Here is a 27,783-nt window from a genome sequence, read left to right on the forward strand (position 1 = left end):
GAAGCACCATGACCAAAGGAAATCTGAGGCCTCACATGCTGCCGCAAAGACACTTGCCCCGTGGTAATTACCGTATGTCTAAGGTTCATACCTTTTTTCATGTATGTAAAGACTCAGACACAAAAACGCTTCTGGCTGCACACTGATATTCAAATCACAACATGATGGCCTGGATGTATTTCTCCATATGTGTTGCTGAACCTTGGCAGACTATGACTGTACAGGACAATATGGATCTGCAGCCCATCCATCTTCAAGACTGCATGTGCTGTTGGCTGGTGAAAATAGGTGCCGCTCCATTAAAATCACTACAGTTAAGCCAGCTTTCATCAGCTGAGTATCTGGTGTGGCATTATTCATCTTCAAAATTCAACTAAGAAACCACATGGAGACTGCAAAGTAATCACATGGGTACGCTGGAGTGACTGCACTCATAAACACGACAGAGATGAACACAGTGCCCTTTCAGGCTGGTCTGTGATGGGAAGGTGTTCACAAAACTAGTTTTAGCTCAACACATCAGTCTGCCTAAGATCTCTCTGTGGTCAGCGGAGGGAGAAGCTCTTGCAGGATGCAATTCTGAGAGGATCTGTGCATCTTCTCCTCCAAATCCATTGACCAGCAAGGGACCTTCCGCAGCACTTTCTGAAGAGCCTTACAGTTCTCCAGCATGCTGGGCTCAGAGGTAGGTAGAGGACATTGAGGGGCCTTTTTCGGACTCATCATCATGCCCCAAGCAAGCTGTGAGTATGGCCTGCTGTGTCATCCATTAGGCAAGCTGCATCTGAAGGGGTCGTGGGCATGTGATGCCCACGTAAAGCGTTATACTTCCTCATTCTCAGCACTAACGCCAACAGAGCTGCTTTGCTTTGAAACAGAAGGGAAATTCTCCATACGATTAGGCCACTACAAGCCAACGAAGGAAAGCGAAACTTCTTGCAATGTAAAGCAGATTCAATGACTGGAATTTCAGTTGACTGGAAGGAAACTTTGATTTACTGGGAAGAAGAGCTTTATCAAACAAACGATTGGGGGCAAAGGATGGAAACACATTCACGTGAAAGCTTTAAGTCAGAGTTTGACAAGCACCTTCTAAGGGACTTACAGATACACCTCTCCTTTATTTGTTTTAGATTCTTCATCTTATGGTGGAGGGGACTTTGATCTGCCCTTGCAATCTTAACATCTTTTTCCTTGAAGATGTGTTTGAAACCCTTCTATTGTCTTTTTGAGAGGACGTCCCCACCATGAACCCTCTTTATACAGTAAATACTGAAGGGTTAAAAATAGTCTGTGCCTCCATGATGACTCCAGATTCTCATCACATATCATGTTCTCTCTGACACGTTTCTATTAAGGCTTCTTCTCCCTTGTGTCTAGTGTCCTTTGCCCTTACAGAAATTCAAATGCAGAATCAAGCCTTGGAGTGTAGGAGCCAGGTTTCATCATCTTGCTTAAATGAAATCACATTTCCCTCTTCAAAGAGTCCAGCCAGTTTTAGTGAAGCAATGTGAGGACCAAGATATACCAACAAGCTGGACCTTACAGGGCATCCTCAAAATGTTAAGGACTTGGGAGAACACTTCCTGTCCCAAGGACTTTCTAGCCAGGAAAGAGAGAGAGGAAGAAGGGAGACAAAGTGCAGCAAAGGCATTTCATCCATTGAATATTGATGTCTAATGCACATTTTATTATTCCCACTTCACAGAACTCTCACAGGATTTCCTGGAAAAAAAAATGTGCAACACATGAAGACTTTGCAGAAGACACTGGTTTTAAAGAAGGATTTTTAGGTGGGAAAGGGAGTTTGAGATGTTTAAGGCTCTAGGCCTTTGGAGCCATGTCTGAACTGATACTTACATAAATACAATATTTATCATTTAGTTCCCCATTTAACCATTTCCCATTTAAAATGACATTTGTCATTTAAGGGTTATCTTTGGCTCCAGGCTGCTTGGCAGTCTGTGTTGGCATAGCAAACCAAGCAAGGCCAAGTTGCCCCAGGCTATTTCCAAGTCCTAAGGATGAGTACCACAACACAGCTCCTGCCTGTATGGTTGTCCCTCCTTCTCCACTTCCAGAAATAGCATCCAGAGTGTCCTTGTCTGTATGGCCACATGCCCTGGCCCATGCAATGCCATGAACCATACCTGGGCACTGTCTGTGACAGAGCTGATTTGCACGGGCCAAAAATCTTGCCAAGGAATGTGCTAACTTCTGGGTGATCAAGGGCGAGTGACTGATCCTTGGCCCTGGTTCTGGTTAGCTAGTACAGACACAAGTGTTCAGATCACCTACTATAGAGCCTAATTCAAGTGTTGGATCACCTCCCTCCATGGGCTCAACAAAGAACCAGAAACCAGTCTGCCAGCCTGGGGTATCAGACAGCTTCTTTGATGTCTGCAATTCAGACACCCCAGTGACTATGTCAGTAAGCAGTCTAAATGTGACTTGAGTTCAGCTGAGGTGTGGTTGAGCTCTCCTGATAAGCCGCATCTGTAGCAGGGAAGCATTATGATCCTGTTTATACACAGCAGAAATCACACTGGCAAAGCCAACCTCAGGTTGCTCTACCATCTCCTGCCCCCAGCCATCCTTGAGTTGCATGAGGTGGGCTCAGTCCTGCTTTGAAGATTAATCGCGGGTTCCATATCTGTGATTTTTTTTTTCCTGTCAAGATGATGGAAATATTCTGCTTTGGGGCTCAGACTACTATTTCTTCATAATCTAGAGAGGATATTTATTAGCATGCCACCACTGCCTCTATTGTATTTTGGAGTGAGGAGAAGGATATTGTGTTTGAACTTTCAGTTAAACATGAAGAACCAGCATGAAAAACTCCAGACTTTTCATCTTTGATGCCAGAGGAGCATGGAGGGGTATTTTTCAGAGCCAGGCTGGCTAGGGAGCCTTGTGAATGTGAAGTTATTTCATTCCTCAGCCAAGCAATTTTCAGATATTAACAAGAACTTCTTTACCAGATCTTAAACTATATTTTCCATCTGGCCTCTACTTCTAAAGAAAATTTTACCCTTTCTTTTTTAATTTTCAAGTTCCATCTTCTTAAGGACTCCACTCAGTAGGACGTTTAATGCAGAAATAGCTTGCGCAATATCTAACATGGCAAAATTATATGTAAAGTTTTAAGGGCCTTCTTTTCTTCTTTTTTTTAATGACAAAATAGAGGCTCCCTCCCACTTGTGGAGTCTGATTGCCCATCTCTTATGTACTGGCAATTTTGGTAATTCCTGTGCCTTTTTTTTTTTTTTTTTTCATTTCCCAGTTCTTGTGAACTTTCTTTTTTCATTTTATTGATGATATTTTTGCCTTTCTAGTGATGGAGGAAAGTTCCCTGACCTAGCAGAGAGTGATCATCAGACTCAAAAACCAGGAGGCAGAAAAAAAAAACCTCTGGTTGATTATTATCCTTGCAAGTTTTGTGATTCTTAGGCCAATCTTTTGCTTTCAGAAGGACCTATAAGGCTGGGATTGGACAAAACCACAAGTCTTCAGCAAAGAAGACATAAGATATAAAATAGCTCTGTTTGGAAGGAGTAGAAGCTGAGTTCCTGCAGAAGCTGAGCTCCTGGTGATCTACTCCCAACTCTCACAGCCACACGGTGCTGAGAAAAGGGACGGAATAACTTTCAGTTCTGGCTCATTACAGACTTGATGTTATCTCCTTTGTAAGTTACTAAACCCATTTTGTTCATTTTGCAACACATCAATTTTATGGCTGAGGCTGAAGTATTTACTCGTCCTTGGGGTCTGTAGCTGTTGAGATACAGGATGTAAAATCTTGCATGTAAAATGCGGCTGAACCCTGCTATCCATTCAACAGAGAGTCAATAGTTCAGGAGTTAATTCATGAGAAGAAGGGAGTAAAAACACACCAAGGTCAGGATCTCATGACCCACAGTCTGCCTATTACTCTATCTGAAAGACCTTGTAATAGATAGGTATGTGGCTTGGAAAATGCATAATATTGTGGTTAAGTAAGGCATTTCACAAGTTCTGCAACATCACACTATGGCAAACTTTCTCAAGTGCGTATTATATTCAGACCAGAGTTCTTTGTGGGATGGTAAATGTTAGAGTGATGAAGGTTTTAAATCTCCTGACACACAAATTGATATGCCAAAGAGTATTTACAAGCTGGTGAGCATCCCATAAACTCCCACCAAAGATTTTTCTTGTCAGACACCAAGAGATGTGTGATTTACACTAAAGCTCAGGCCCTTTACTTATCATCTCCCAACAGTAAGTGAATTCCAAGCTCAGGTAGTCACTTTTGGTTATTCACTTGGTATTCCTCCCTACAGTGCCACGAGGTTTGTGTAGTTTCAGGATCAATAGCCAATTTCCCAGTTTTCTGTTGGTTCATTGCATCCTGGGCAAGCAGGTGTGTTACAGGCAGGATTCAGGTGTCCAGCTCCCAAGACTCAGGGGAGGTTGTCCCTGAAGAACAACCATGCAATTTCTAAGCATCCTTGCCCAGCCTTGGAGAAAAGGCTGTAAAAAGCCACCACCTCTTTAGTGCAACACAAAGCTCATGAGGCACAAGAGAAAACCTGAGCTCAGTGGCCCTGCTCCAGGCCATGGGATAGAGATGGAAGGAACAGGACAAGGGTCTTCCCCACAGGAGGAACTGAAGCATCTCAGAGGACCTGCCATTCTGCCATGAGGACAGTGGGATTAGTCTCTGGAGGATCTAGCAATGGTTTCCAAGGGGTTGGTGGTCACATGGCTAGATGCTCTCTCCAGCCTCGAAACCATTCTTTGAACTGGATGAGGGAGGTGACCTACCTTGAAAAAGAAAAAGGGGGGAAGGGGAATGGGGCCTCCTATATCCAGACAAAGTGCCCCAGGAGAGCAGCACCATGGGCTGATGTAGCAGGGAGTGGCAAGGAGCAGGGCATGAGCCAGTGCCGGGGGCTGCTATCAGGCAGTGCTGCCTCACAGGCTCCTCGCAGGACACCGCAGCTCCAGCGCTGCCAGATCTCACGCGCGTGGGTAGCAAGGAGAGACTTTTTCGGCCAAGTCATCGGCCTGGGGAAGCAAAGTCCTGCATTTGGTTCCCGAGTCTGCTGCCAGCTTCTCATGTGACCTGGGGTAAAATCACTTACTTTCTGTTCCTCGTGGGCAAAACGAGAGTGTTTATTCTTCCCCGCAGACCTGTCTGCTTTGTTTATAGCGTCAGACGGTTGCGACGGAGCCAGGCTCCTGCTGTGCACTCGTGCACAGCTCCAAGCGCTGCAGACTTCGCTCGGGACCTGGAGGCATTACTGGGGTATTAGCTCCGAGGCGTATTTGCACCCCGACCCTCAGGGCTGTCTTTGCCCAGGGAGGGCCCCTTCTTCTTTCACTTCAAGGATTTTTTCGCAGTGACTTGAAAAATGAGGGGCAGGAGGAGGGAAGGAGGGAGAAAGCATTAATGGAACAAATGCTCCAAACTCGCTTCCAAAAACATTTCCATCTTCCGTCAGCATAGCAGCTGCGGCATGTCCAACGCTGTGTTCGGAGTAATGGTCACCAGCTGCAGGGAACTGTGTTTTTTTTTTTTTTGTTTTGTTTTTTTGTTTTTTTTAATTGACCAGAGCGTTTCCGCGGGGCTGCAATAGATACCGAACACCTCCGCTTCCAACTTTCGCAGGTGCCCGGAGCTGGCTGCATCTCCGGCCGGCGGCCCTGCCGAGGATCTCCTGCGGCGGCCAAGCGTCCCCCGGCCTCTCCGCTCCCCGCGCTGCCCTCCAGCCTCCTACCAGCAGCACTTCCCTTTGGGACGTGCAAGGGCAGCACTCAGCTCTCCTTGCAGGCCTCAAGTGCAGGGTGCAGCCATCCTAAAGCCATGCTAATTAAAAGACATTTAAAGAGGTCATATCACAGATAAGGCATGCGGCAGAAGTAATTAAAACATAACATAAACTACGGCTTTTATTTAAGGAAATCTTTGGAAGAGGGGGGCTGGATATAGTATTTCTGAGTGCTCTATTATAAGCCCTGACTTATGAATAAATCCATATTTTAACATCTGGGATTCATAACATCTTGCTGACAGTCAAATCTCATAAAAGATATGGTGAATTCTACAGATGTGAGAAACCTCATTCAATGAGCTGCAAAACAAAGGAAATCAAGGTTTTTTTTCGTTATTTTTCATTAACTCAGTGTCTCTCCGGCATCTGGCAAAACCAGCCAGTGACCGTGGGCATGCAGGGTCACTGTGCTAAAATGCCTCGGATGTTCCCCTCCGTGTCATTACCTTAAAAACATGGGTGAAACAAGTCATCTGCACACCAGGGGTTGTCCCGGAGTACGTCGGTCCCTCCCTGACGCTCGCAGCGACGAGATGTTCCTGCAGTAAATGAGGAAAGCGCTGCCTGGGGGAGCAAGACGGGGTGAGGTTAAGGGATGCTCCTAGGTTTTGTACAAACGCCTCTTAAATCCCAGATCAGGATTTTAGCACGATAAGAGAGAGGGAAGGAGGGGAACGAAGAGAAAGGTCATCAGCCCGTCTCCCTGCTCTCCCAAACTCTCACAGACCTCCAGCACCCCACCAGCAAGCACCCACCAAACCGAGTCTCTGCTAATAGTCTCCAATTAGCTGTTTTACTTCCCCAAGGAAGGGAGGGAGGAGCAGACAGGGTTGAAGCATTTTTCAGCAAAACCTTAACAGCAGCCACTGTATTATCCACAAACTAGACCCAACATTTGGGCTGTCACGGGTGTTGCAGCAAGCTGGAATCTACTTTCAATTGGGCAAAACCAAGAAAAGCAAACAGTGTGTTACGGTCGCCTCTAATTGGAGCTCATATAAAGTTGGAGCAGTGAAGCCTGTGTTTAACGCGTTTGTGGCGGGTTGGGTTTCTTTCTCCCCAAATAGCTTACCATTGATTTTCTTCTCAACGGGTGCTCCCATCCTGACAGGCCATCTCGCTTGAGGTCCCTGTCCCGACTGAGAGGTTGTAATCTTCCCGTCGGTGATAGCCGAGTCGTTCAGTCGTGGGCACGGTTATGTTTTTGTTAAAAGAGGATTGTGACCTATTAATCAATAAAGATGAAGTGGGCTAGCAGAGCTGTAACGGGGCCGTGCTTATAGTGCCGGAGAAATGCGTGGATAGGACCAGCACAAGATAAGGAAGCACCTCAAGAGCATCGTTCTTGGTGCTGGGGTTCCTGGAAGCAAAATAAAAGTGTGATGTGAAAAAAGGTAATAAAGACTTGTTGTGGGTATTTGAGGGCTCAAATTTGAAGGCACGTTTTTTGTCAGGGTGCACGTGGCCCAATCACTTTGCCGTATGGCTCAGAGTTGGCTCACATTAGTGTTAATCCCTGTCGTTTCCTCCAATTTGGCGAGTCTCCAGAGCCAACCCCCCCCATCACAAAATTACAGCGTTTAGGTAAAAATGCAAATGTCAGCACAGGTAGCTGGGAGCTGGTCTCGGAGGCTCAGGGAGCTGGGCCAGTCGTGTTTACACACACAGAGGGATCAAAAGCGTTCAAGAAGTTTGAGTTGATCAGGGTACAAATTGCACAAGTGCCCCAAAATCTCCTAAAATGGACTGATTCAGGAGCATGCAGAAGAGGGGAGGCAAAACATTGTCCATCAGTGCCCTCCACCACCAAATCTCAAAACCCTTTACCGCGAAGATCAGAATTATCTGTATTTGACAGCAGGGGAAACTGAGGCACCTGAGGGTGGTGGGATTTCTTTGTGAGCCTGAGGGAAATGAGAGCCAGGGCTGGATGACAGAAAATGGGTTTCCTGAGTTTAGCGAGTCCAACCCAATTGGCTGCGTGCCATGACTTACACTCAGTGGCTGGCAGGTCTCAAGAGCAGAGCAAAAGTGTTGGAGCTATGAATTTCCCAGCTTTCAAATATTTGGATAGTTTATAAATATAATTTTAAGTTTCTCATCCCCCGCTCTCAAATGATGTCAGTTTTTTTTTTCTTTTTTGGTTTCAACCTTCCTTCTTTGTAAAGGTTTTGCTAAACCAGCCTCAGCTATGACACCATCTGAGAATTCCGCTTAACAAAGTGTTTTGAATCATTCATGCCAGTTTTGGCGACTCTGCCAATGGAAATATCTCCCGCAGCAAGCACAACTTTAAACCTTGAATGCTCTTTTTCTTTCTTTCTTTCTCTTCTTTTTAATTTCTCTTGTAATTGCACTTGGAGCGAAATTCTCCCCTGAACTCCTGGGCAGCTGTCCCATAAGATAGGGCTGCTCCATGATAGCAGAAGGTGGTTTGAAGGCCCAGGTAGAGCCCATCTGGAGAGGGAGAGGGCTCCCGCCATGGCCACATCCTAGCAGTCCCCATGGCAAGTGAAGAGGACGAGAAGGAGGAAGAGGAGGATGGGTTCGGGGTCTCCTGCTGCATGCCTGGGGCTTTGAACGTGGTATGATGGCTGCCTTGTGGGTTGGGAAAGTAGCAGGGAACGGTTAAGTGGTGGTGAAGGTTCTCAGCTGGTGATGAGAGCGGACACTTCTGGGAATGGAAGACCAAACCACATGATATGCCCACAAGCTTTTTTTTCCCTGTGTACCAGTGTTGCCTCCTGTGTGCCAGTATCACTCCAGAAATGAATGTCCTTGTCTCCTTCACGGTTGCACTGAAGGAGGAACATCATCTCTCAAATCCAATCAAGGCAGAAGTGGGAGAATCCTATTTTGTGAAGTCACATTTCATGTCCAGCAGCCTTTGTGTCCCTAAAACATGTAAATAAGCATCTCTGCTTATTTGTCAGCTGTCCATCAGCTATCTCTGATGGACTACTGCTAGGTGTCTTCCTCCTCATGACCTCCACACATGAGGATAGCAGCAGTCTGTTGCTCAAGGTGGCTTTGATGAAGCAGGAATGTCCTTTGCAAATATTTGACCCTCAGTGACATGTCCCTGACCTAGCAACTCCCCATAACATGCATTAAAAGTCTCTTCCTAAGGATAGGGACCAGGGTAATGATGTTAGAGGCTACTTCAAACCAAAATAGTCCTTGGCTTCCCCCACCTGCCTCAAGATCCCCATGAAACCACACCAAAAAGCCTCCAAAAAAAGAAGGCATGTGAGATTTTATGGCTCTATTGATATTATTTCATGCAAATGCAAACATAATCAGACTTTTAATATGAGGGTGTAATAGATAGTAAGTGCAAATGACTCATTCTCTGAGCTTTTCCAGGATTAGGCAACAGCAGCAGAAGGGCAACAGCTGTGTAGAATGGACTTAAAAAATAATAATCTTCTAATAAGATTTTAATAAACCTGTTAGTAAATTACAACGCTTGACTTCAAGAACTATTTCTCCCTGGCAGTGTTTATCTGTGGAGTTAAAGCCGGGATGCTCTCCGGATGCACGACAGCACCTTGACGGCGCCGCAGGCAGCGCCGGGCCAGGAAGGGATCCCTCGGGACGAGCTGCAAATCACACCTGCGGGGAGAGGCTCAGCCCTAAAAAATGTGCTGTAGGCCTCCCGCAACACTGGTTTTCAGATTAAGCTCAACTGCCTTTTCGTTATTAATACAGCTCCTGTTGCCTTTTTCTTTTTGTTGTCCTGAGTAGATTGATTTCAAAATGAAAATAAAGGCCCTTTTTTGAAACAAAAAGGCCTCTTCTTTTTGTTGCCCCTCCGAACTTTATGTCGAGCTGGTGCCTTACCAAAGCCTTGCTCTGATTCCAGTGTCCGGGCATGCGCATGCATACGGCCGATGCAGAGGAACCGCCACCGTTTTGGTACTTCCTTTGGGAGTCCGTCTTCTAGCGTCAACTCATTACACGATAATCTTGCCTTTCGCTTGAAGGAGAAAAATTGATTTTCGCAGCTCCCACACGTGAGGAGGAGAGCTTGTGCATGCCAATATTTAGGGGCTCCAAGTCGAGCATGCAAAGCAGGAGGGTCTAGGTTTATTGCTCTTCTGGACTCCTCTCCGTCTGGCTCCCCGCACGTCCGTGGGTCTGCTGGCGCTGCCCTTCCCGGAGTAGCGCTCTGTGCCGGGAGATGCCGACGTCTCCGCTGCACCGGCGGCGTTCGCAGACGGTTTGCGGTCGGGGCGGTAGCGCCGCCGCTCGTGACTCTTGCAGCTGCCGCAGGATGCCGGGGAGCATCGCGTGTCCGCCACCTCCCCGTCCCGGCGCCAGCACCTCCGTCGGCACCAGCGATCGCTCGGGTTGACCGAGCGCCCGGGTACCTCGCTCGAACGCGGCTGCCTGGGTGAGACGCTCTCGCGGCGCCCGGGCGGCGAAGGCGTCTCCAGGCCGCCACCGCCGCCACGTTCAGCAGAAACTGAACTTCTTTTTACTTATTTATTTTTGTTTTTGTTTTTTTTTTTTTTTCTCTCTGAAATTCATTGGTTGGAGGAAGGAGGTGCAAAATCGCAACAGCGGCAAGACGCGCGTTAGTCAAACTGAGAAACTTCATGCGACCTACACAGGAAAAGTGCCTGCCGCCGTTGGAGGGTTACTTATCGGCGGGGGCGAGCGTGTGCTGCGCGCAGGGCTTTCAGCTTCACTTTGCAAAGGGAAGGCGCCGCTTCGAGAAGAAAAGCCCGAAAGCCGCGTTTCAAAGCCCCCTGCTCGTGCACAGAGCAGTACGCGCGTCCGGGCTCGGAGCTGACTGCAGGGATCACCAAAGGATTTTATATATATATATATATATATTTTTTTTTTTTTTTTTTTTTTTTTTTGCCTTGCACGGGGCTCCTCTCAGCCAGGGCGGCGGGCGCCGAGCGGGAGGAAGCGCGGAGCCGAAGGCGGCGGCCCTCGACCCCCCCGGCCCCGGGGCAGGAAAGCCTCGCGCCCGCCACGGCTTCCGGCTCGGAAACGCGAATCACGGCCGCGTCCAAACACGGTAAAAGCCGCCGCGGGAAAACGGCTCCGCTGGGCGGCCGCGAGCCGCCGCCTTCGGGAAAAAGCCCCCGGCGCCCCCCGCGAGCGGACGCTGCCTGGAAATACATCTCTTACCTACACGCAGCTTTTCCGTCCTCGACGGGGCTGCGTCGGGCCGCGACGCCGGGGCTGCAACACGGCGGCCTTCGTAACATAATGCACCCCCAACAGAACAAAATAAAATAAAATAAAATAAAATAAAATAAAATAAAAAATTTTAAAAAATAAAAAGAATGGAATGGAATGGAATGGAATGGAATGGAATGGAATAGAATAGAATAGAATAGAATAGAATAGAATAGAATAGCCTTTTCTTAAAGAACCTCCCCTCGCGGCCGACGTCCTTTTATTAAAACCGTCTTCCTCCTCGTTTTGCAGGGCCACTTGTCCACCCCGCTCTCCTGCCAGGGGAGCTCGTACTGTCCCCAGGCGTCACCAGGCATCGTTTCTACACCTGATAATCCACCTTGCTTTTTAATTTTGGGGTGGAAATCAGAATTATCGCTATGAACAGCCTCTCCCACCGCTAAAAAAAATGCATTTGTTGGTGGAACTGCACGGCGAGATGAACTCCCTTAAAAAAGCACACCTCCTGCTTGAGGATCTATACCGTTTTGGGAGGGGGATGAAAATCTGTTTTGGGGTACAACTCCCCTTCAGGGGCCAATGCTTACTTACAGAGCCCAAATCTCTTTTGGGGATCCAGATTCCTGGGGATCAAAACCCCTTTTGGGGGCCAGTCCCTTCTTATGAAGCTCAAACCTCTTTTGGGGACCCAGCCCCCAAACTCCTTTAGGGAGCTAACATTTGTTTATGGAGGCCAGACCCTTTGGGGGGACTCAGATCCCTTTGAGGGAACTCAGACACCTTTTGTGGGCCAACATCTGCTTACGGGGCCAACTCCCTTTTGGGGACCCAGGTCCCTACTGGGGCCCTATTCCCCTTTTAAAGACCCAGCCTCCCTTTGGAGACCAGCCCCTGCTTATGGGATCCAACCTCATCTTGGGGATCCAACTCCCTTTCGGGGATACAGACCCCTTTGGGGGAACCCAGACTCCCTTTTTGAGACCCAGAACCCTTATAGGGACCCAATCCCCTTTTGGAGAACCTAGACCACTATTGGGAACTCAACAACCTATTAGGGAACCCAGACTCCTATTGGGGACCCAACATCCTTTTGGGGAATCCAGATGCCTTTTGCAGCCCGCCCCTGCTTATGACATCCAAACCCCTTATGGGGCCCCAAACTTCTTTTGGGGACCCAGGCCCCTTAGGAGGCAGCTAGACTCATTTTGGGGACCCAGACCTCTTTTGGAGACTCACTAACCCCTTATGGGGGTTAGTGTCTTCTTTTGGAGCCCAACACTCTTACAGGGACCCAACTCCAGGTACGTTTTAGGGAACCCCTTTTGGGGGCCAACACCTGCTTATGGGATCCAACCCTTTTTTGGGGACCCCACCCCTGTGGGGGAGCCCAGACCTCTTTTGGTAATCCAAACCCCTTTTGGTGACGCAAAACCTTTTTGGGGACCCAAATCCCTTTTGGGGAACCCAGATGCCTTTTGGTGACCAAAAATCCTTTTGGGGACCCAGAACTCTTATGGGGAACTCACACTCCTTTTAGGGGCCAACAATTACTTATGGGGGCCAACGTCCTTTTGGGGACCCAGACCCCTTATGGAGGCTAATCCCTTCTTTTGCAGTCCAAACCTCTTATAAGGACCTAATCCACTTTTGGGGGGCCCAGACCCCTTTTAGTGACCTGAAGCCTTTTCAGGGACTCAACCCCATTTGGGGACCCAAAACCCTTTTTGGAGACACAGCCCCCTTTTGGGGACCAACACTTGCTTATAACAGCCAACCCACTTTTGGGGACCCAGACCCTTTTTGGGGATCCAAAACCCTTTTGGTGACCCAAAACCCCTTCGGGGAGCCAGATCACTTCTGGTGACCCAAAACTCCTTTTGGTGACCCTGCTCCCTTTGGGGGCCAACACTTGCTTATGAGGGCCAATCCTCCTTTTGGAGATCCAGACCCCTTTTGGTGACCCAAAACCCTTTTGGGGACCAAGGCTCTTTTGGGGGAACCCAGATCCCTTTTGGTCATCCAACCCCCTTCTGGTGACCCAAAACCCTTTTGGGAACCCAGACCCCCTTTGTGGGCCAACACTTGCTTTTCAGGACCAACCCACTTTTGGGGACCCAGACTCCTCTTGGGGACCTAAACCCCTTTTGGTGACCCAAAACCTCTTTGGGGAGCCAGATCCCTTCCAGTGACCAAAACCCCTTTTTGGTGACCCAGACCCCTTTTGGGGACACAGGCTCCTTTTGGTGGCTCAAACCCCTTTTTGTGACCCCAAACCCCTTTTGGGGAACCCCACACCCCTTTCGGTGACCCAGACCCCTTTTGGGGACACAGGCTCCCTTTGGAGAACCCAAATCCCTTTTTTGTGACCGAAAACCCTGTTTTGGATGTCAGATCCCAAAATCTCTTTTTCTGACCCCCCAAACCCTTTTGAAGACCCCACACCCCTTTCGGGGACTCAACCCCGCCTTTTGGGGACCCCAGAGCCCCTTTTGACCCCCATCCCCCCTTTCGGACCCCAACCCCCTCCCCCGCCCCCCCTCCTCCCTTTGAGATCCACCCGCTGGTGTCCCACCCCCGCGGGGGAGGGGGCGGCGGCGGGTCCGCGCCCCCCGCCGGCGCCCGGGCAGCGGGAGGCGCCGGCCGCCCCCCTGCCCGCCCTGCCCGCGGGCCGCCCGGGGGGGCAGGAAGCCGGGCGGGCAGGCCGGGCCGCGCCGTCTCCGCGCCCTGTCACCGCCTGCGTCAGAGCCCAGGAGTTTTCCACTGACGAAAAAGGGCAGCGCAGCGCGGCGCGGCGCAGCCCCGGCAGCGGCGGCAGCAGCAGCGGGAGGCGCCGCGCCAGGCACCGCCGCCGCCGCCGCGCCGAGCCGCGCCGAGCCGAGCCGAGCCGCGCCGCAGGTAGGGCTGCGGCACCCGGGGGCGAGGGGCGCCGTCGGGGGGTCCCGCGCGGGGTTCGGCTCGGGGCCGCGCTCGGAGACCCTCGCTCGGGGGGTCCCCGGCGCGGTGATCCTCGGTCGTGTGTTTTTATTTTATTTTATTTTTTTTTTTTTTTGGGGGGGGGGGGGCAGCTCGGCCCCGCCATCCAGGGGTCCGGCTCGGTGCTTCGTCGTTGTGGGGGTCGGGATCAGTGGCCCGTGCGGTTGGGGGGGGGGGTCTTCCCGGCTCGCTGCCGGACTCGGTGTCCCGCCGTCGGGGTGCCGGCTCGGTGCCCCTCGGTGGGGGGCGCCCGCTCGATGCCCCTCTCCCGGGGGGTCCGGCCCGGTGCCCCTCGGTGGGGAGTACCCGGCTTGGTGCCCCGCGGTCGGAGGGTCCCCGGCTAGGTGCCGCTCGGTCGGCAGTGCCGGGCTCGGTGCCGGGCTCGGTTCCCCCTCGGTCAGAGGGTCCGGCTCGATGCCCCTCGATGGGGAGCATCCTACTCAGTGCCCCTCGGTGGGGGGCGCCCGCTCGATGCCCCTCGGTCGGGGGTCCGGCTCGGGGCCGGGCTCGGTGCCCCTCGGTCGGGGGCGCTCGCCTCGGGTCCCCTCGGTCGGGGGTCCGGCTCGGGGCCGGGCTCGGGGCCCCTCGGTCGGGGGCGCCCGCTCGATGCCCCTCGGTCGGGGGTCCGGCTCGGGGCCGGGCTCGGTGCCCCTCGGTCGGGGGCGCTCGCCTCGGGTCCCCTCGGTCGGGGGTCCGGCTCGGGGCCGGGCTCGGTGCCCCTCGATCGGGGGCGCCCGGCTCGGGTCCCCTCGGTCGGGGGTCCGGCTCGGGGCCGGGCTCGGGGCCGCGCCGTCGGGGCCCGGGTGGGCGCGCCGCGGCGGCGCCGTCTGGCCGGGCCGCTCCTGAGCGCGGCCGCCCGCGGGGCGCGGGGAGCGCGGCGGCGCCGGCGGCGGCGCCGGCGGCGGCGGCGGCGCCGGGCGCGGGGCGGCAGCGGGAGCGGAGGAGGCGGCAGAGACCCGACGGGGCCGCGCCGCCCCCGGCGCTGCCGCCCCCGCGCTGCCGCCCGCGGCGCTGCCGAGCGGCGGCCGCGTCCCGGCGGCCAGGTGGAAACGCTGCGCTGTCTCTGTGTGTGCACAGATAGACGTATGTGTGCGCGGGTATCTGTCTGTCTGTCTATCTATATATCTATTTTTTTGAGTTGCACTCAGTTTTCCCCTTGTCAGTTCAGGCAGGAGCCCGCTCCGCTCCATCTTTAAGGCTGCGGTTTCAATTTTGTGATGTTGAAAGAACCACGGGGGGGGGGGGGGGGGGGGCGAGGAGGAAGAGGAGGGGGGGAGGCGGCTTGACGGCGCTCTCTTCCCCAAATTTGCCCGGCCGAGGATGTTTTCCCGTCGCTACAGCAACACCTACCGGCAGCCTCTCCGCGCCCGGGCCGCCGGCCTCCTTCGCTCCCCGAAATAAACAGTTTGGGCTTGAGTTTGCACCTGGGAAAATATCTAATAAAGTTTCCTCACTGTGTATTTCCACTCTCCAACCCCCACCCCCCACCCGAAGTGTCTCTCACCTGCGAGTTACAGAATGGCGCTTTGGGAGGGGGCTGACACACGCCACAGCCCTCTGCCGAAGCAGTCCCCGCTTACTAACGCGCCTAATTGCAAAGCATCGGCCGGACGGGCAGAAAATGCTCCCAGTCATTTGCAAACCTAAAAGTCTAGTCATTTCTTACAGCGCATTATCAAGTCATCAGCACGTGTGTGTTTTTGTTTTTGTTTTTCATTTTCATTTTTCCCCGAGTTTTTCTTTTTTCTCTTTTTTTTTTCCTCTTGCTGAGCGCTTCGCCCATGAGGCCCGTCAAGGTTCGGAGGTTTATTTTCGGGAGAGCGCGTTTGTTCTCTGCTCCGAGAGACTCCGCAGCTCCTGGCAAGCCCTTAATAATTTAGTGCAGGAAATGTGTGCGTATATATAGCAGGCAAGGTAATGCACAGTGTGTACCTACAGGAGGACAAATATGGAAACCTGGTGTGAATTATTCATAAGGTGTAATCAAATAGAGGATTTTCCTAGACAAAGCATACTTTGCTGTTTTCATATTTATTACAGTACAATCTGGGCTGAGTGCATTTGAACCTCATTTCATTTAGGCCATGTCAGATAACCTTTAATGCATTTGCTAATGTTTCTTATTTACCTTTCAAGTTGCCGGCAAGAAATAATGGCTTGACAGAAAATATAAAAGCCGTTTTTGTTAGTGGTGGTTTTTCTTTTCCCTGGGCTTTTTGAAAATTATTAGATCAAGTAAGCACTTCTTACGTTCTTCCCGGGGAAGATATTTTGCTTGTTCAGGCTCTGGCATGAGGAAAAATATATATATGTGTTGTGGTACTATGAACTGATTCATGCTGCTGTTCCGTGGCGCTGAGTAGTTTGGGTTTTACTGTTGCATAGTAGGCAGAGTCTATTTTTAACCAGAGGAAGGTTATGAAACCTTAGACCCAGCTGAGTGAAAATAATCTGGTCGGAGCTGGAAAGCCCGGCTCCCGCGCCCGGGCAGGCTCGCTCCCGCGGAGGGTCTCGCCGAGACGGGCGCCCGGCGCTGCGCGCCCGGCAAGCGTCGGAGCCGCCGCAGCGGCGCGAGGGAAACCGCTTAAGTAAATATGCCAAGAATTAAAATAGTTAAATGAATGAGCAATGAATCAGGGCTGATAGCGGGCTGGTTAGCGAGTCGCCCGGAGGCGTTGCTGGGATCAGCGCCGGGCTTCGCACGTCGGGCGTGTTAGGGGAAAAGCTCGGCTCCGCGCCGCTTTTTTAGGGATACTCACCCCGAGGTCGACTGGCCCGCCGTGAGCAGGTCACACGGACGAGCACCCAGCTCCTCGCCGGGGAAGAAGGCAGGAATCCCTCCCTCCCCCTCCCCGTGACTCCGACGTGGCTCCGTGAGCGTATCCGGAGTCATACCCGACCGAAATAACGTGACGGCTGCTTCTCAAGCTCCTGTGGACTCCGGCTAGCTCGGCGGGATGCTTCGCCCGCTTCCAGCGCCGGATTGCGCTTCGCGCTGGGCCGGGAAGAGCCCGCCTCGACTTCCAGGGCTCATCGCACCCAGAAAGGCAGGAGATGGGCCCAGAAAGTGAAAAATGGATATCTTCAGGCCACTGCACTCTTTAATTCTTCTTTTTTTTTTAACATCTCGCTTTGCAGAGGGAAATTGGCTTTTAGCTGTTGCTGCCCAGATTGGGGATGCTTTCGTGCTTTGGGATGCTCCAAACCACCAGTCTGAAGCATCCTCGCTCGTCGAGGTTCTCCTGCAGTGCTGGAGGAGCTGGTGCGGGGAACCGGGGTGCTAGCGAACGCTGCGGCTGCCTCTCTCGCCTTGTCGCACCCTGCAAAGTGTGTACAGAGCCCCAAAATACAACTCAGAAACTTCGTATCCACATCCTTGCGCACAAAACCATAATGTCTCTTTGTGTGGTTTGTTATAAATAGACCAACTGGACACTGATACTGGTTTTGGTTGCCTTCCTCTCTGCTTGGCTACACAAATGCCAAATCTTCTTAAATCTAAATGACTCGAAATATTTACAGCTGATATGTCGTCCAAGAGGAGGATAGTTAAAACATTAATTCCTTGCATTCCAGTGTGTTAGGGCTTTACCCTGCAACTTGCTGAGCGCCAGAAATAGGACTTAGCAGATTCAGTTCCCTTCCCCCCAACTAGACAGCCACCTCCACCCACTTCCCCCCCCCCAACTTTAATGCTCAAAAAAAAAAAAGAAAAAAAAAAGGAGGGAGAGAGAGAAAAAGAAAGGAATGCACATCTGGGCTAAATATTTGTTAGAAAGTATTCCCAGGATAGTGGGAGTTCTGGTGCCAGAGAGGAATTCCTGCGGGTTTGATCCATTGCATTATGTACTTGTTCCAAAAGCTGTTTTCAGTAAAATAGATGAGTAAGAAGTCTTAGCCAAGAACAGAATGTCTTTTTTGGCAACTAAAAGGAAGATAGGATTATTTTATTTCAGGTTATGTAAAAAAAAAAAAATAGAGAGAGAAGGTGGTAAAATCCTCCTGCACTCCGTGGTGCTTGGAGAGATTTGCAACGGCAAGCACAGGAGATCTTTCTTTTTTCCTTCACGCTACTATGCACATTCTTGTGACTTCTATGTAAGTGTACGGCTATAAATGTGGATTTGAGATTAAGACTTGTGGAATTACTGCAATTAAAATATCCTCACTGCGTCTGAATTGGCCTCTGAGGCTTTTTGGCTGAGCATCCAGCAGTTTCGGCGACATTGGTTTCAAGGCAGTGCTCAAGTAGCTGGAGTGAATTCTGCTCCCAAAGGCTGGGGTCAGGGGGGCAAAGCACTGGCTTGACAGTCCTGTAGGATTTTTTTTTCTGGGGGGTAGATGGAAGTAGACACTGATGAGTGCAGCCCTGCTGTGTTTGTACGGTGCGTAGTTCATGAGAAGCGTCTAAAAACTTCACCTGGAAAATGTTCCAGCCTAAAATCAGGAAACAGAAAGTGGGGGAAGGCATCATGGGAGAACATGATTGTTGGGCAACAGGTTCTCCAGAAGCTTTCTCCCATTAACTGAGGATCGTGTTAGCATGATACCTATCTTATGCTGACAAAATAACAGATATTTTGAATACTACGGCATGCCAAAGGCTTTTTCTTCTATGTTTTGGCTTATTCTTATAGATGGGAGGGATGTATGCACCTTCCTTCTTTCTTCTGTTAAATACGCCTAATCAAGGACCATCTTTTTTTATGGAGGAAAAAGAAAAACTGCGCTATCTAAAACATAGCTTTCTTGGCTCTGGCTGTGTGTTTGTGTTAGTCTGGGTAGTTTACTCGAGAGAATACTTGTTTTTTCTGCCCTGTGGTTTGGGGGGAGGCTGTGCAGCTCATGCTAAGCGACGAATGCTATTGTGTTCAATAGTCATGCAGACCGGTTAAGCCATGCAAAAATGAGTGCCATCCTTTATTCTGCTGTTCCCTCTGCCCTGGTGTTTCTAACCCAAGGCTGTGAGTTAGAAAGGTCTTGATGCTCCCCAGCGGTGGAGCCAGATACGCCCCTGGAGGCAGGGCTTGGGGTCCTGCTGTTCAAGGAGGGAGATGGATATCTGTGCTGGGGCAGAAGCAATCCCTTGAGGGGAGGCTCCAGCCCTTGGATGGATGGGGTGTGGAAGGTGGTTGTGGCCCACAGCACCATTTGTGGCCCATGGGCAGAAGTTGTGAGGGTCATAAGTCTTGAGAAGTAGCCATTCATGTCGGCGTGGAGCAGGGAGGAGAGGGTCCTGCAGCAAGTGAGCCTGGCCGGACCAACATTATTTCCCTTCGGCTTATCTTCATTTTAGCTGTGTGACCTTGACTGCTCTACCACCCTCCTCCGTCTCCTGGCAAGCTTGCATGTAGTCAAAATTATACCCACGCCCATTTGTGTTTTGGCTTTCACCACATTTTGTGAATCCTTTGGCGCAGGGGCGCTTATCTTTGCTGCTCACCGTCTGTTCTGTTCGTGCGGGGACTCCTCAGAGGGCTTCTTTGTCCCTTCAGTGGCTGTAAGGTGGCATCCGTGGCCAGTGGCAGACCTGGAGGCTGGGCCTTCACGAGGAGCCGCTGGTGGTCGGGAAGCCTGGAGGAGCAGAGAGGCGTTGCTCTGCCGCTTGCCATTTCTTGCGAAGTTCTTGGCCGCTCCTTGTCTTCAGCTGTGGAAGTGAGAGAGCTGGGCTGAGAAGTCCTCCAGCCTCCACCAGGACTCGTTGCAAGCCTCTGCTGCAGGTGGCAGGTTTGGAGGGTTTCTGCCCTCCCGTTCGTGTCTTAGAGCAAGTGGGTGCTTTACGCACACGCACAGAAAAAAAGAGAGTTGAGGTTTCTCGTTGCAGCTTGGCAGCCTCTGCAGATTGCCTTGCGCAGACCAAGGCAGCCAAGGGGTTAATCCAGGTGTCAGGTAGGACACACACGGCTGATGGACGCCGGCCAGATCCACCTTCTCCCCCATCTGTGCTGGATTCAGGCCAAAAAAACCAACGGGCGGCAAAACCACCTGCAGCTCCAGGTCCGCGGAGAGGGACGAGGCGGGTCTGCGGTGGCCTGGCCCGGCCCCCGGAGCAGAGCGCCGCCGCGCCGGGCCCCCTCGGCACATGCTGCGGCAAATGATTAACTTTTTGGAACCGCAGGACTGATTCCGTCCAACAATTTTTAACCTTTTAGGGTCTCGCTGTCTCCCAGGAAAGCTGCTTGCGAAGGTGATTAATTGGCGCTTACGGGCTCTGGAGGCTCCAAGCGCGCTTCTGCAACGCCGGGTATTACTGTGCAGGCTACTGAGATACTAAAATTAAAAGGCGGTTTTGGAGTTGGAGGAGGTTCGTATTTTCTGCTGGCATCTTCCAGCAGGGTGGGCTTTTCTGGAGACCTGAACGCACGGGCAGGCACGCAAAAGAGAGGGCAGGGAAGAGAGACTCCCAACAGCAATATTCATTTTTTCTTACTTGAGATGATGGAAAAGCACGACAGAGATTTAGAAATAGAGACCAGCGCCGAACTACTTTGTTTTTAATTAGCTATGTTGGTTTTAATTGCTACCGCGCTTGATACATAACCCAGCCTAAACGAGAATAGCTGATTGAATGGGGGACTGGCTCTGAAAGGCACCGTGAGGAGAAGGGCCGTTCTTCACAGCTGATACATTTGTATTTCAGTGCTTCATTTAATAAGTCTGTTTCCCCAGGGGCCTATAGCAAGTAAATCATGCCAGCAGATTGTTCTCCGCAAACGGGCTTATTTTTGTAATTAGCAAGACGTTGAAGCTGTAACTGCACCGAAAGCGAGTTGGGTGAGGAGTTAACATCAAAGAGTTAGGAAGCAAAGCGTCGCGCTCGTCCTCTGGTAACGTTTGCGCCGACTGAGTTTGTCTCCGGGCGGCGTATCGTGCGCGAGGGTTGGCTTTCGGCGGGCGAAGTGGGAAATTCGGCAGGCGCGCGCGGGGGGCACCTGCTGGGAATCCCCCCCCCCCTCCTCCCCAGGGCTCGGGCAGGTTGACTTGGTGTCGTGCCAGCGGTTACCGCCGTCGTGGCTCGTCCTTGGGAATTGTCAGCGCTTCCCGCGCTTAATTTTGCCTTTCTCCCTTGGTTTTCAGGTATATGAAAGACACGGCGCCACCATGAGCGGGGTATTGAAAAGGAAGTACGAAGAGCTGGGGGATGACGGCACCTACTGCTCCTCCTCCTCCTGCTCCCCGCTGTCCTCCTCCTCGGCTTCCTCTGGCTGGGAATCGGACGAGGAGAGCTCGCACGGAGAGACCAAGCCCAGCTCGGCCTTAACGCCCAGTTTCACCCGTGAGTATCCCATGTCGTCACTGGCAAGAGCCTCCGGGGTCCCCAGGGTCGGACAGGGCATTTCTATACCCCTTGGAGCGCACCTTCGTGGGTGGAAGGGGCCGTGTCACCTTCTTCATGTCATTAAGCCAAATGATTTATGTTGTTTTTTACAATAGCTGGCATTTTCAGGGTCGTCTTCTTCAGCCGTTCTCCCCTTCCTCCCAGTACTTGTTATTCATCGATAACTTTTTTGCAGAAGTTCAGATTTCCAAAAATAGAAACCTGTAGGACCTGAGCCTGCAGAGCCAGACTGGTGCCTTGAAGCCAATACTGTGGCTCCCTCCTCAGATCCTTCCACTCACTGTCAAACCATTAAGTGGACAACTCTTAAGCAGACAGGGCAGGCCCATAATGTTAGTTTTTAAAAATGATTAACCAGTGGCTTAATTGCCATTTCAAAGCCCGTTTCCTGAGTAAGATGGGTGCTCTGCCAGAGATCACGACACCTTTGACATTGCCTCCGCTGCTAAGGCAGATAAATGCTACTTTGTTTTCTCAGCAAAATCAGTTTGGAGAGCTTTCTCAGCAAACACGTCGGCGAGAAGGTTGTAAAAATCCTTATCTGCCAGGCAAAGAACGAAAAGAAACAATAGGGGACCATCTTCAGTGAGGAGAAATGGTCCAGCCTAGTAAATTGTGCTGAATACCCACTGTATAGAGCAGTTAAGGTCCACTTAGCAGACATACACAAACATGCAGTGGTCTGAAAAGGCTTTAGAAGTCTTGTAATAATAAAGAGTCTCATTCTTGCTTGTCTTCTTAGGTTTTGGGGCAAAACAATGAACTTTTTGTATTCCCTGGCTCAATCGGAGAAGGGTCGGGAATGGAAAAGCAATTTGGGGGAGGTTGGGGAGGAGCGGGGGGGAGAAGGAGAAGCGAACGCCGAAGCGTAGCAGCTCCGTCGATAAATGGTCGCGGTGGTCAAGTCGCCCTCGGACAGAGAGCTCGCGTGGCAGATGGACGCGAGGTCGTGCCGAACGGGCGCGGAGATAGCGTCGGAGCGAGCGCAGGCCCCCGTTCGAAACCCGCCGCGAGTCAGCCGGCACGGCTGGCCGGATTTCGCCGAAATGCTGGGCTTCGGCGAGCGAGGCCGGGCGAAACGCGGGCGAGCCTCGCCGCCCGGCCCCGCGCTTCCCCAGCCAGGCGCCCCGCGTTTGGGGCGGTCGTTCGGGTCCGGTCTCTGCAGCGACGGCGCCCGGCGAGGGTGGCTCCCGTCTCTGCCACCGTCGCGACCGCGCTGGGGCATCTCCGAGCCTTTCGTGATGGCGACTGAGATGTCCGTGCTGCCTCCCGGGAGGGATTAGCAGCCAACGGGACCGAACTCCCCCCCCCCCCAAAGTGCTCAAATTGCAGAAATAAAGCAGTTCTGTAACCCAATATTACCGCGACTGGCGCTCCCCTTTCTGCGGCCAGCGTGGCTCTCGGGTTGCCCCTGCCGATTAGTCCGCCTCCACCCCTGGCGTTTGCAAACGCGCAGAGCCAGGTATCCCCAGAGGGGCTCAGCTTTAGGTGGGGGTAGCATGTTTCAGCAGTTTGAGACGAACCAGAGCCATGTTTTGCCACGTTTAGCCCGGGATCACCTGCGTGGGGATGAATGCCTTTGCAGCTGCTCTCAGTTGAGCCTCTTGGGAATAAGCTCTAGATTCGTAGTTCCTCCCAGGGGATGGTCCAAGGAAGTACCGGGAAAACAGCCCTTTCGGCTGCTTTGTGCTAGGCTACACAAGCCCGTTCGCGTGCAGGGTCTGTGCTCGGGCATCCCGGGAGCGGACCTCGCCGTCCCAAACGCGGATGGCAGCAGCTTGCCGGCACGGCGCTCTGGTCCGAGGCAAGACCGGCCCGTGAGATGTTGTGTTGCTTGTTCGCTGTGCTCTGCTGCGCTTGAAGAATAAGCAAATCTGTGTTTCCTGGAGGAGGTCATGCAGGCAGGAGAAGCAGCAGCCGCTTCGTAGGGTTAATCTACTCAGCGATTCTGCAGCATCAGGGCTTGGCTTAGTTTCTATCCATCCGTTTTCCCTCTTTGGACAGTTAGATCCTACAGGACAAGGAGCCTTCAGCTGATGCCGTGACCTTACCCTGCCACGTCGCTCTTGCGAGAGTAATTGCGAGTCCTGCCTTTACGTAATATCTACAGCCCTCCGTTTGCGAGGGTGGCCCTCCTGACTTTATGTGCTTTTTTCCGTTTTTAGCCACGTCTATCCTGAAGAAATCCAAGCGACTAAAGAAGAACAATGTGGAGTTTGACCGGGTCACTGTGTTTTACTTCCCGCGCTGCCAGGGGTTCACGAGCGTGCCTAGTCGCGGTGGCTGCACCCTGGGGATGGTGAGCAAGCACAGCTCCTCCAGGCAGTTCACGCTAGCAGAGTTCTCGAAGGAGCAGGAGAACGTCCGCCGGGAGAAACTCGAAGAGAAATTAAAAGAAGAGAAGTTGGAAGCGTTGAAATGGAAAGTGAGTAAGAGCGTGAGCGGGTGAATATTCGTAGTTAATAGTCACTTTTTATTCGAGGCCTCTCTGTGACCTCAGGACATAAGTCCTTGGCCTTGCTTGATCACCAAAAAACACAGACTCCAGCATAGGATTTTCAATTCAGTTCTCTACACTTGAAGGGTGACAAAAAAAATGCTGAATTCCATGCGTTGGATATCTGTCAGGTCTTCAGGTGAGACCTTAAGGAGAGGCCTGTGCCCTCCATGGCCTTGGGCTCTCTGGGAAAAGTCAGGTTTGTCCTGGGGACTGTGACCCAGATGTTGATCCTGGAGCCTGCCACCACTGGAGCAAACCTTCCCTTTCTAGTTGCTCCCCAAACTGGGTGTGGGCAGCCACTGATTTGATCCCCTTTCCGTGATTTTCCCGGCCACGTGGAGCTTGGTGGTCGCAGCAGGTCCCTAACACTCTGCCCATGCTCTGCTCCCAGCTGACCATGAACGGCACGAAGGAGTCGGAAGAGGCCAACCAACTCACCATCGAAGACATCTCTGACGACGACATCGACGTGAGCAACGTGGACCTGGAAGACGGCTTCTTCCTCCAGCCCTACCCAGCCAAGAAGAGGCGGGCGCTGCTCAAAGCCGTGGGAGTGAAGAAGATCGACAAGGAGGAGAAGCGGGAGCTGCACAACATCCGCCTGTCGCGGGAAGACTGCGGCTGCGACTGCCAGGAGTTCTGCGATCCGGAGACCTGCAGCTGCAGCTTAGCGGGCATCAAGTGTCAGGTAGGGCGCTTCGCCGCGGCTCCCGGGCAGCGCGCCACCGCACGTCCCACCTGCTGGAGAGGGAAAGGGGAGGGCGCTGGCGGGGGGACCCGAGCGGGAGCGAAATGTGAGCCCGCACGCAGCGAGCGGGTGCGCGGGCAGCAGGGCCAGAGGGGAAAGCCAAGGCTCCAGCTGGCTCGTGGGCGTTAAAAGCAGGCTGGTTTGGGGCAAGGAGGATGGAGTTAGGCCACCCGGTTAAAAAAATGCATTTGGTGCTAACCAGAGAGGAAACCTTAAGAGACACTGTCCACGTCACTGGGAGCATCGGCTGGGCATCACCCCATAGTGAGCTGTGGAGGCCACCTGCAAACGAAGCCGGCGGAGTGATGCCTATATTTTCTGTTAGGGATTTTATTCTTTTTTTTCTTCCCCTCCCTGGTGCGTGTGTGCCAGGCTGTGTCTGGGGAGACACGTTTCCCGTTTTGGGGGCCACTGAAGCCCTAGCTGTTGTGGTTAGCGGATGGGGTTGGTGCGGGGAGGGTGTGCGCAAACCCGGGCTCCGTGCGTGTGTCACAGCCCCCCTCTAGTGGCTGGTCCTAATTCGGATGTGACGGCACCACAGATGCCAGCTAGACAATTTGTCCCCCCTCTCAGAGAGGGACAAGAGCTCATGGTATGCATATGTATTAAACAGCACGATATATTAAACCTCATATTTGCCCACTGTTTTCCATATATATTTTCTTTTTAAGGGTTAATGCGTTACATTTCTTTTTGCCTGTTACCTTTCCAGTCGTAAGTTGTACTGAAATTCATCATTTTTTTTTATGACAACCCTACCAAAGAGCAGAATGCCATTTTCTATTCTTTTTTTTTTTTTAAATAATCTTCCTTTCAAGTCTCTTAGCTGTCAGTTTGCACTGCAGAGGTGGTTTCTCAGAGTCAGTGAGCGAGTAAAGGGCAGTTTCAGTTTTACTAAGCCGCACTTCCCATGATTTCGTGTCACAGTTTCCTTGCTGCTTGCAGCGGCTCTCGCAGTGTCTTGGCGCAGAAGGGACGGGGGTAGGACACCCTCAGAGGTGGGTTGGTCCCACAGGTCTAACCCCGCGTGTGCTTGTTCCCGTGGCAGATGGATCACACGTCATTCCCTTGCGGCTGCACCAAGGACGGCTGCGGAAACACCGAAGGGCGAATCGAGTTCAACCAGGCCCGCGTGCAGACCCACTTCATCCACACCATTATGAAACTGGAGCTGGAGAAGAAGCAGCAGAGCAGTGAGAAAACAGCCGAAGGCGCCGAGTCCTCCTTTCGGGAGAGGCTCCATCAGTTTGGATGTTCGGTAGGGAAAACCGTCTTCGAGGAAAGAGCAGTGCCCCTGACGCCGGCCTTCCAGTTCAACATGGACCTGGAGACCATCGGGGAGAACAGCTGCAGCAGCGACATGACGGACTCCTCCATCTCCTCCAGCCCCAGTGAGGACCTGGAGGAGCCCTACGAGAACGGCCCCTCCGACAAGTCCCAGTCGGACGTCGACGACGACGGCCTGGCAAGGATACTCCACTTCAACGACTCCGACGTCGAAGAAAACAGCAATAACTGCCAGGACAACTTGAGTTGCTTCCACCCCGCGGATTTCTTCAGTGCCGGCATCGAAGAGCAGTGCGGCCCCGGCGTGGAGAAGGCCAGCACGGGGGGGACGGGCTCCGGGCATCTGTCCCACCTCTCCGAGTGCCTGGACGAGAATGCCAACCAGGATGCGAGCTGTTTTCTGGACGAGGCCGCCCACGCGCACTGCGACGGGCTTTCCTGCTGCGCTTCCTCCTCGGCGGAGCAGTGCTCCAAGAGCTACACGGATCTCAGCCTTTCCTCTGACTCCTTGGATTTCTTTCAGTCCTTCTCAGACTATAACTTGGGACCTCTTTATAACTCCTTAAAGGAATACGAGAACCTCGATAACTTCTCAGCGTTACAGTTTCAGTTGCCTAATTTCCCTGGCTTCCCGCAAGCTGGAGATCAGGGCTCCTGTTTCTTGGAGTCCCTCATCGGGTTGTCTGAATCCATCCCAGAAACCCCGGCCCCTTTCACAGACAATCAACTTTTGGAAGATGCCATTAAGTCATCGCTCATGGAAACGGTGAAAGTTTAAAAAGCGCCTGCGGGGCGAGGGAGGGAGGGAGGGCAGCTCTGGAGCCCCGAAACTAAAACTGAAGAACGGTCGAGCGGACAAACTTTTGCCGAGAGGAAAATGTGCTACGAGAAAGGAACTTTCTAAGCAAACAAACTATTTTTGGTCTTTGTAGAACACGGACGTTTTGACATACTGCAGCTACAATCAGTTCTCTTGCTGTTTGTGCAAAATTTATAAACTTTCGTGGTGGGGTGGGAGGGTGGGGAGGGGGAAAGACTTTCCAGTATGAATTTCCTTGTGTTTTGTATGAAAAGACCGGTTGAGAAATACTCCTTGTTAGCATTGCCAGTCGTACACGCAGCCCCTTCGAGAAACTTTTCAGTGTTGCAGAAACTTTTTAGGACAACTTTTGAAGCTGTATTTATTGTGAAAAATTGTGATTTGCGTAAGAGTTAGCCCAACATGCTCTTATGTTTAAATCTGACAAGGTTTACAGAAGAGATCCGTACACTATATGCATAATCATTCTTTGTCTATTTATTGCAAATTCCAGAATTTTAAGTAGCCACCGAAGCTTGAACTAGCATGAAACCTTATTTAAATTGGTAATACCTCAGATGTATTATGTGTACAATCATATTTTTTGCATAATATATCTGTATTTATTTATTTTTTACCTGTACTACATGATGAGCACTGTAGTTATCGATGACCTGGAAGGGCAATAAGGTCTTTAGCAGCGCACATCCTCAACACGATGCTGTTTTTGGAGTCCGAAAGGCGTTGGCTTTGTCTGATGCCTCTCTGGTCTTCACTTAACGTTTCTGAAAGAGCCTAACACGAGCAGGTGGGAGGGGAGGGAGAGGGGGAAAACGTGCGTAGCAGCATCCTTTGGTAGCTAGCAGACCTTTCATGGACACGGTAACCCGAAGGTGTGCGATACCTGTAATTCTGCTGTGGAAAGCAAACGAGCAAAACCCTAAACTGTTTCGAGGAGCAATGTGAGCTAACTATATTTAAACAGCAGCAGCAAAAAAAAAGGAAGCGTTTTTCATAAATTCTCCTATAACTTATTTCGTTTCCTAAGGATTTGGCCACAGGATCACGAGCGATCGCTGGTGGCGCCCGAACGCGCGGAGGAGCCGGGAGCAGCGGGCGGTGGAAGGACCTTCCCGGCCTGCGGGACTCCGGCTCCCGTTTGCG

At 51.8% G+C, this 27,783-nt stretch overlaps 1 protein-coding gene across 1 annotated transcript; it reads left to right on the top strand.

The window, feature by feature from the left end:
* Nucleotides 1-13,793: 13,793 nt before the first annotated feature.
* On the top strand, nt 13,794-26,844 carry CSRNP1 (cysteine and serine rich nuclear protein 1). The gene is made up of 5 exons (XM_062568773.1): nt 13,794-13,868; nt 21,024-21,222; nt 23,451-23,710; nt 24,177-24,473; nt 25,582-26,844. Exons 2-5 carry the CDS (start codon nt 21,048-21,050, stop codon nt 26,596-26,598), a joined length of 1,749 nt encoding a protein of 582 aa, XP_062424757.1. The 5' UTR covers nt 13,794-13,868; nt 21,024-21,047; the 3' UTR covers nt 26,599-26,844.
* Nucleotides 26,845-27,783: the final 939 nt, after the last annotated feature.

The sequence above is a fragment of the Rhea pennata genome, chromosome 2 (genome assembly GCF_028389875.1).
Source record: "Rhea pennata isolate bPtePen1 chromosome 2, bPtePen1.pri, whole genome shotgun sequence".
NCBI classification, from domain to species: Eukaryota; Metazoa; Chordata; class Aves; order Rheiformes; family Rheidae; genus Rhea; species Rhea pennata.

Coding starts and splice junctions, on each gene's coding strand:
- CSRNP1 (XM_062568773.1), top strand. CDS start 21,048: ATGAGCGGGGTATTGAAAAGGAAGTACGAAGAGCTGGGGGATGACGGC. Junction 23,711..24,176: donor TGGAAGCGTTGAAATGGAAA/GTGAGTAAGAGC, acceptor CTCTGCTCCCAG/CTGACCATGAACGGCACGAA. Junction 24,474..25,581: donor TAGCGGGCATCAAGTGTCAG/GTAGGGCGCTTC, acceptor TTCCCGTGGCAG/ATGGATCACACGTCATTCCC.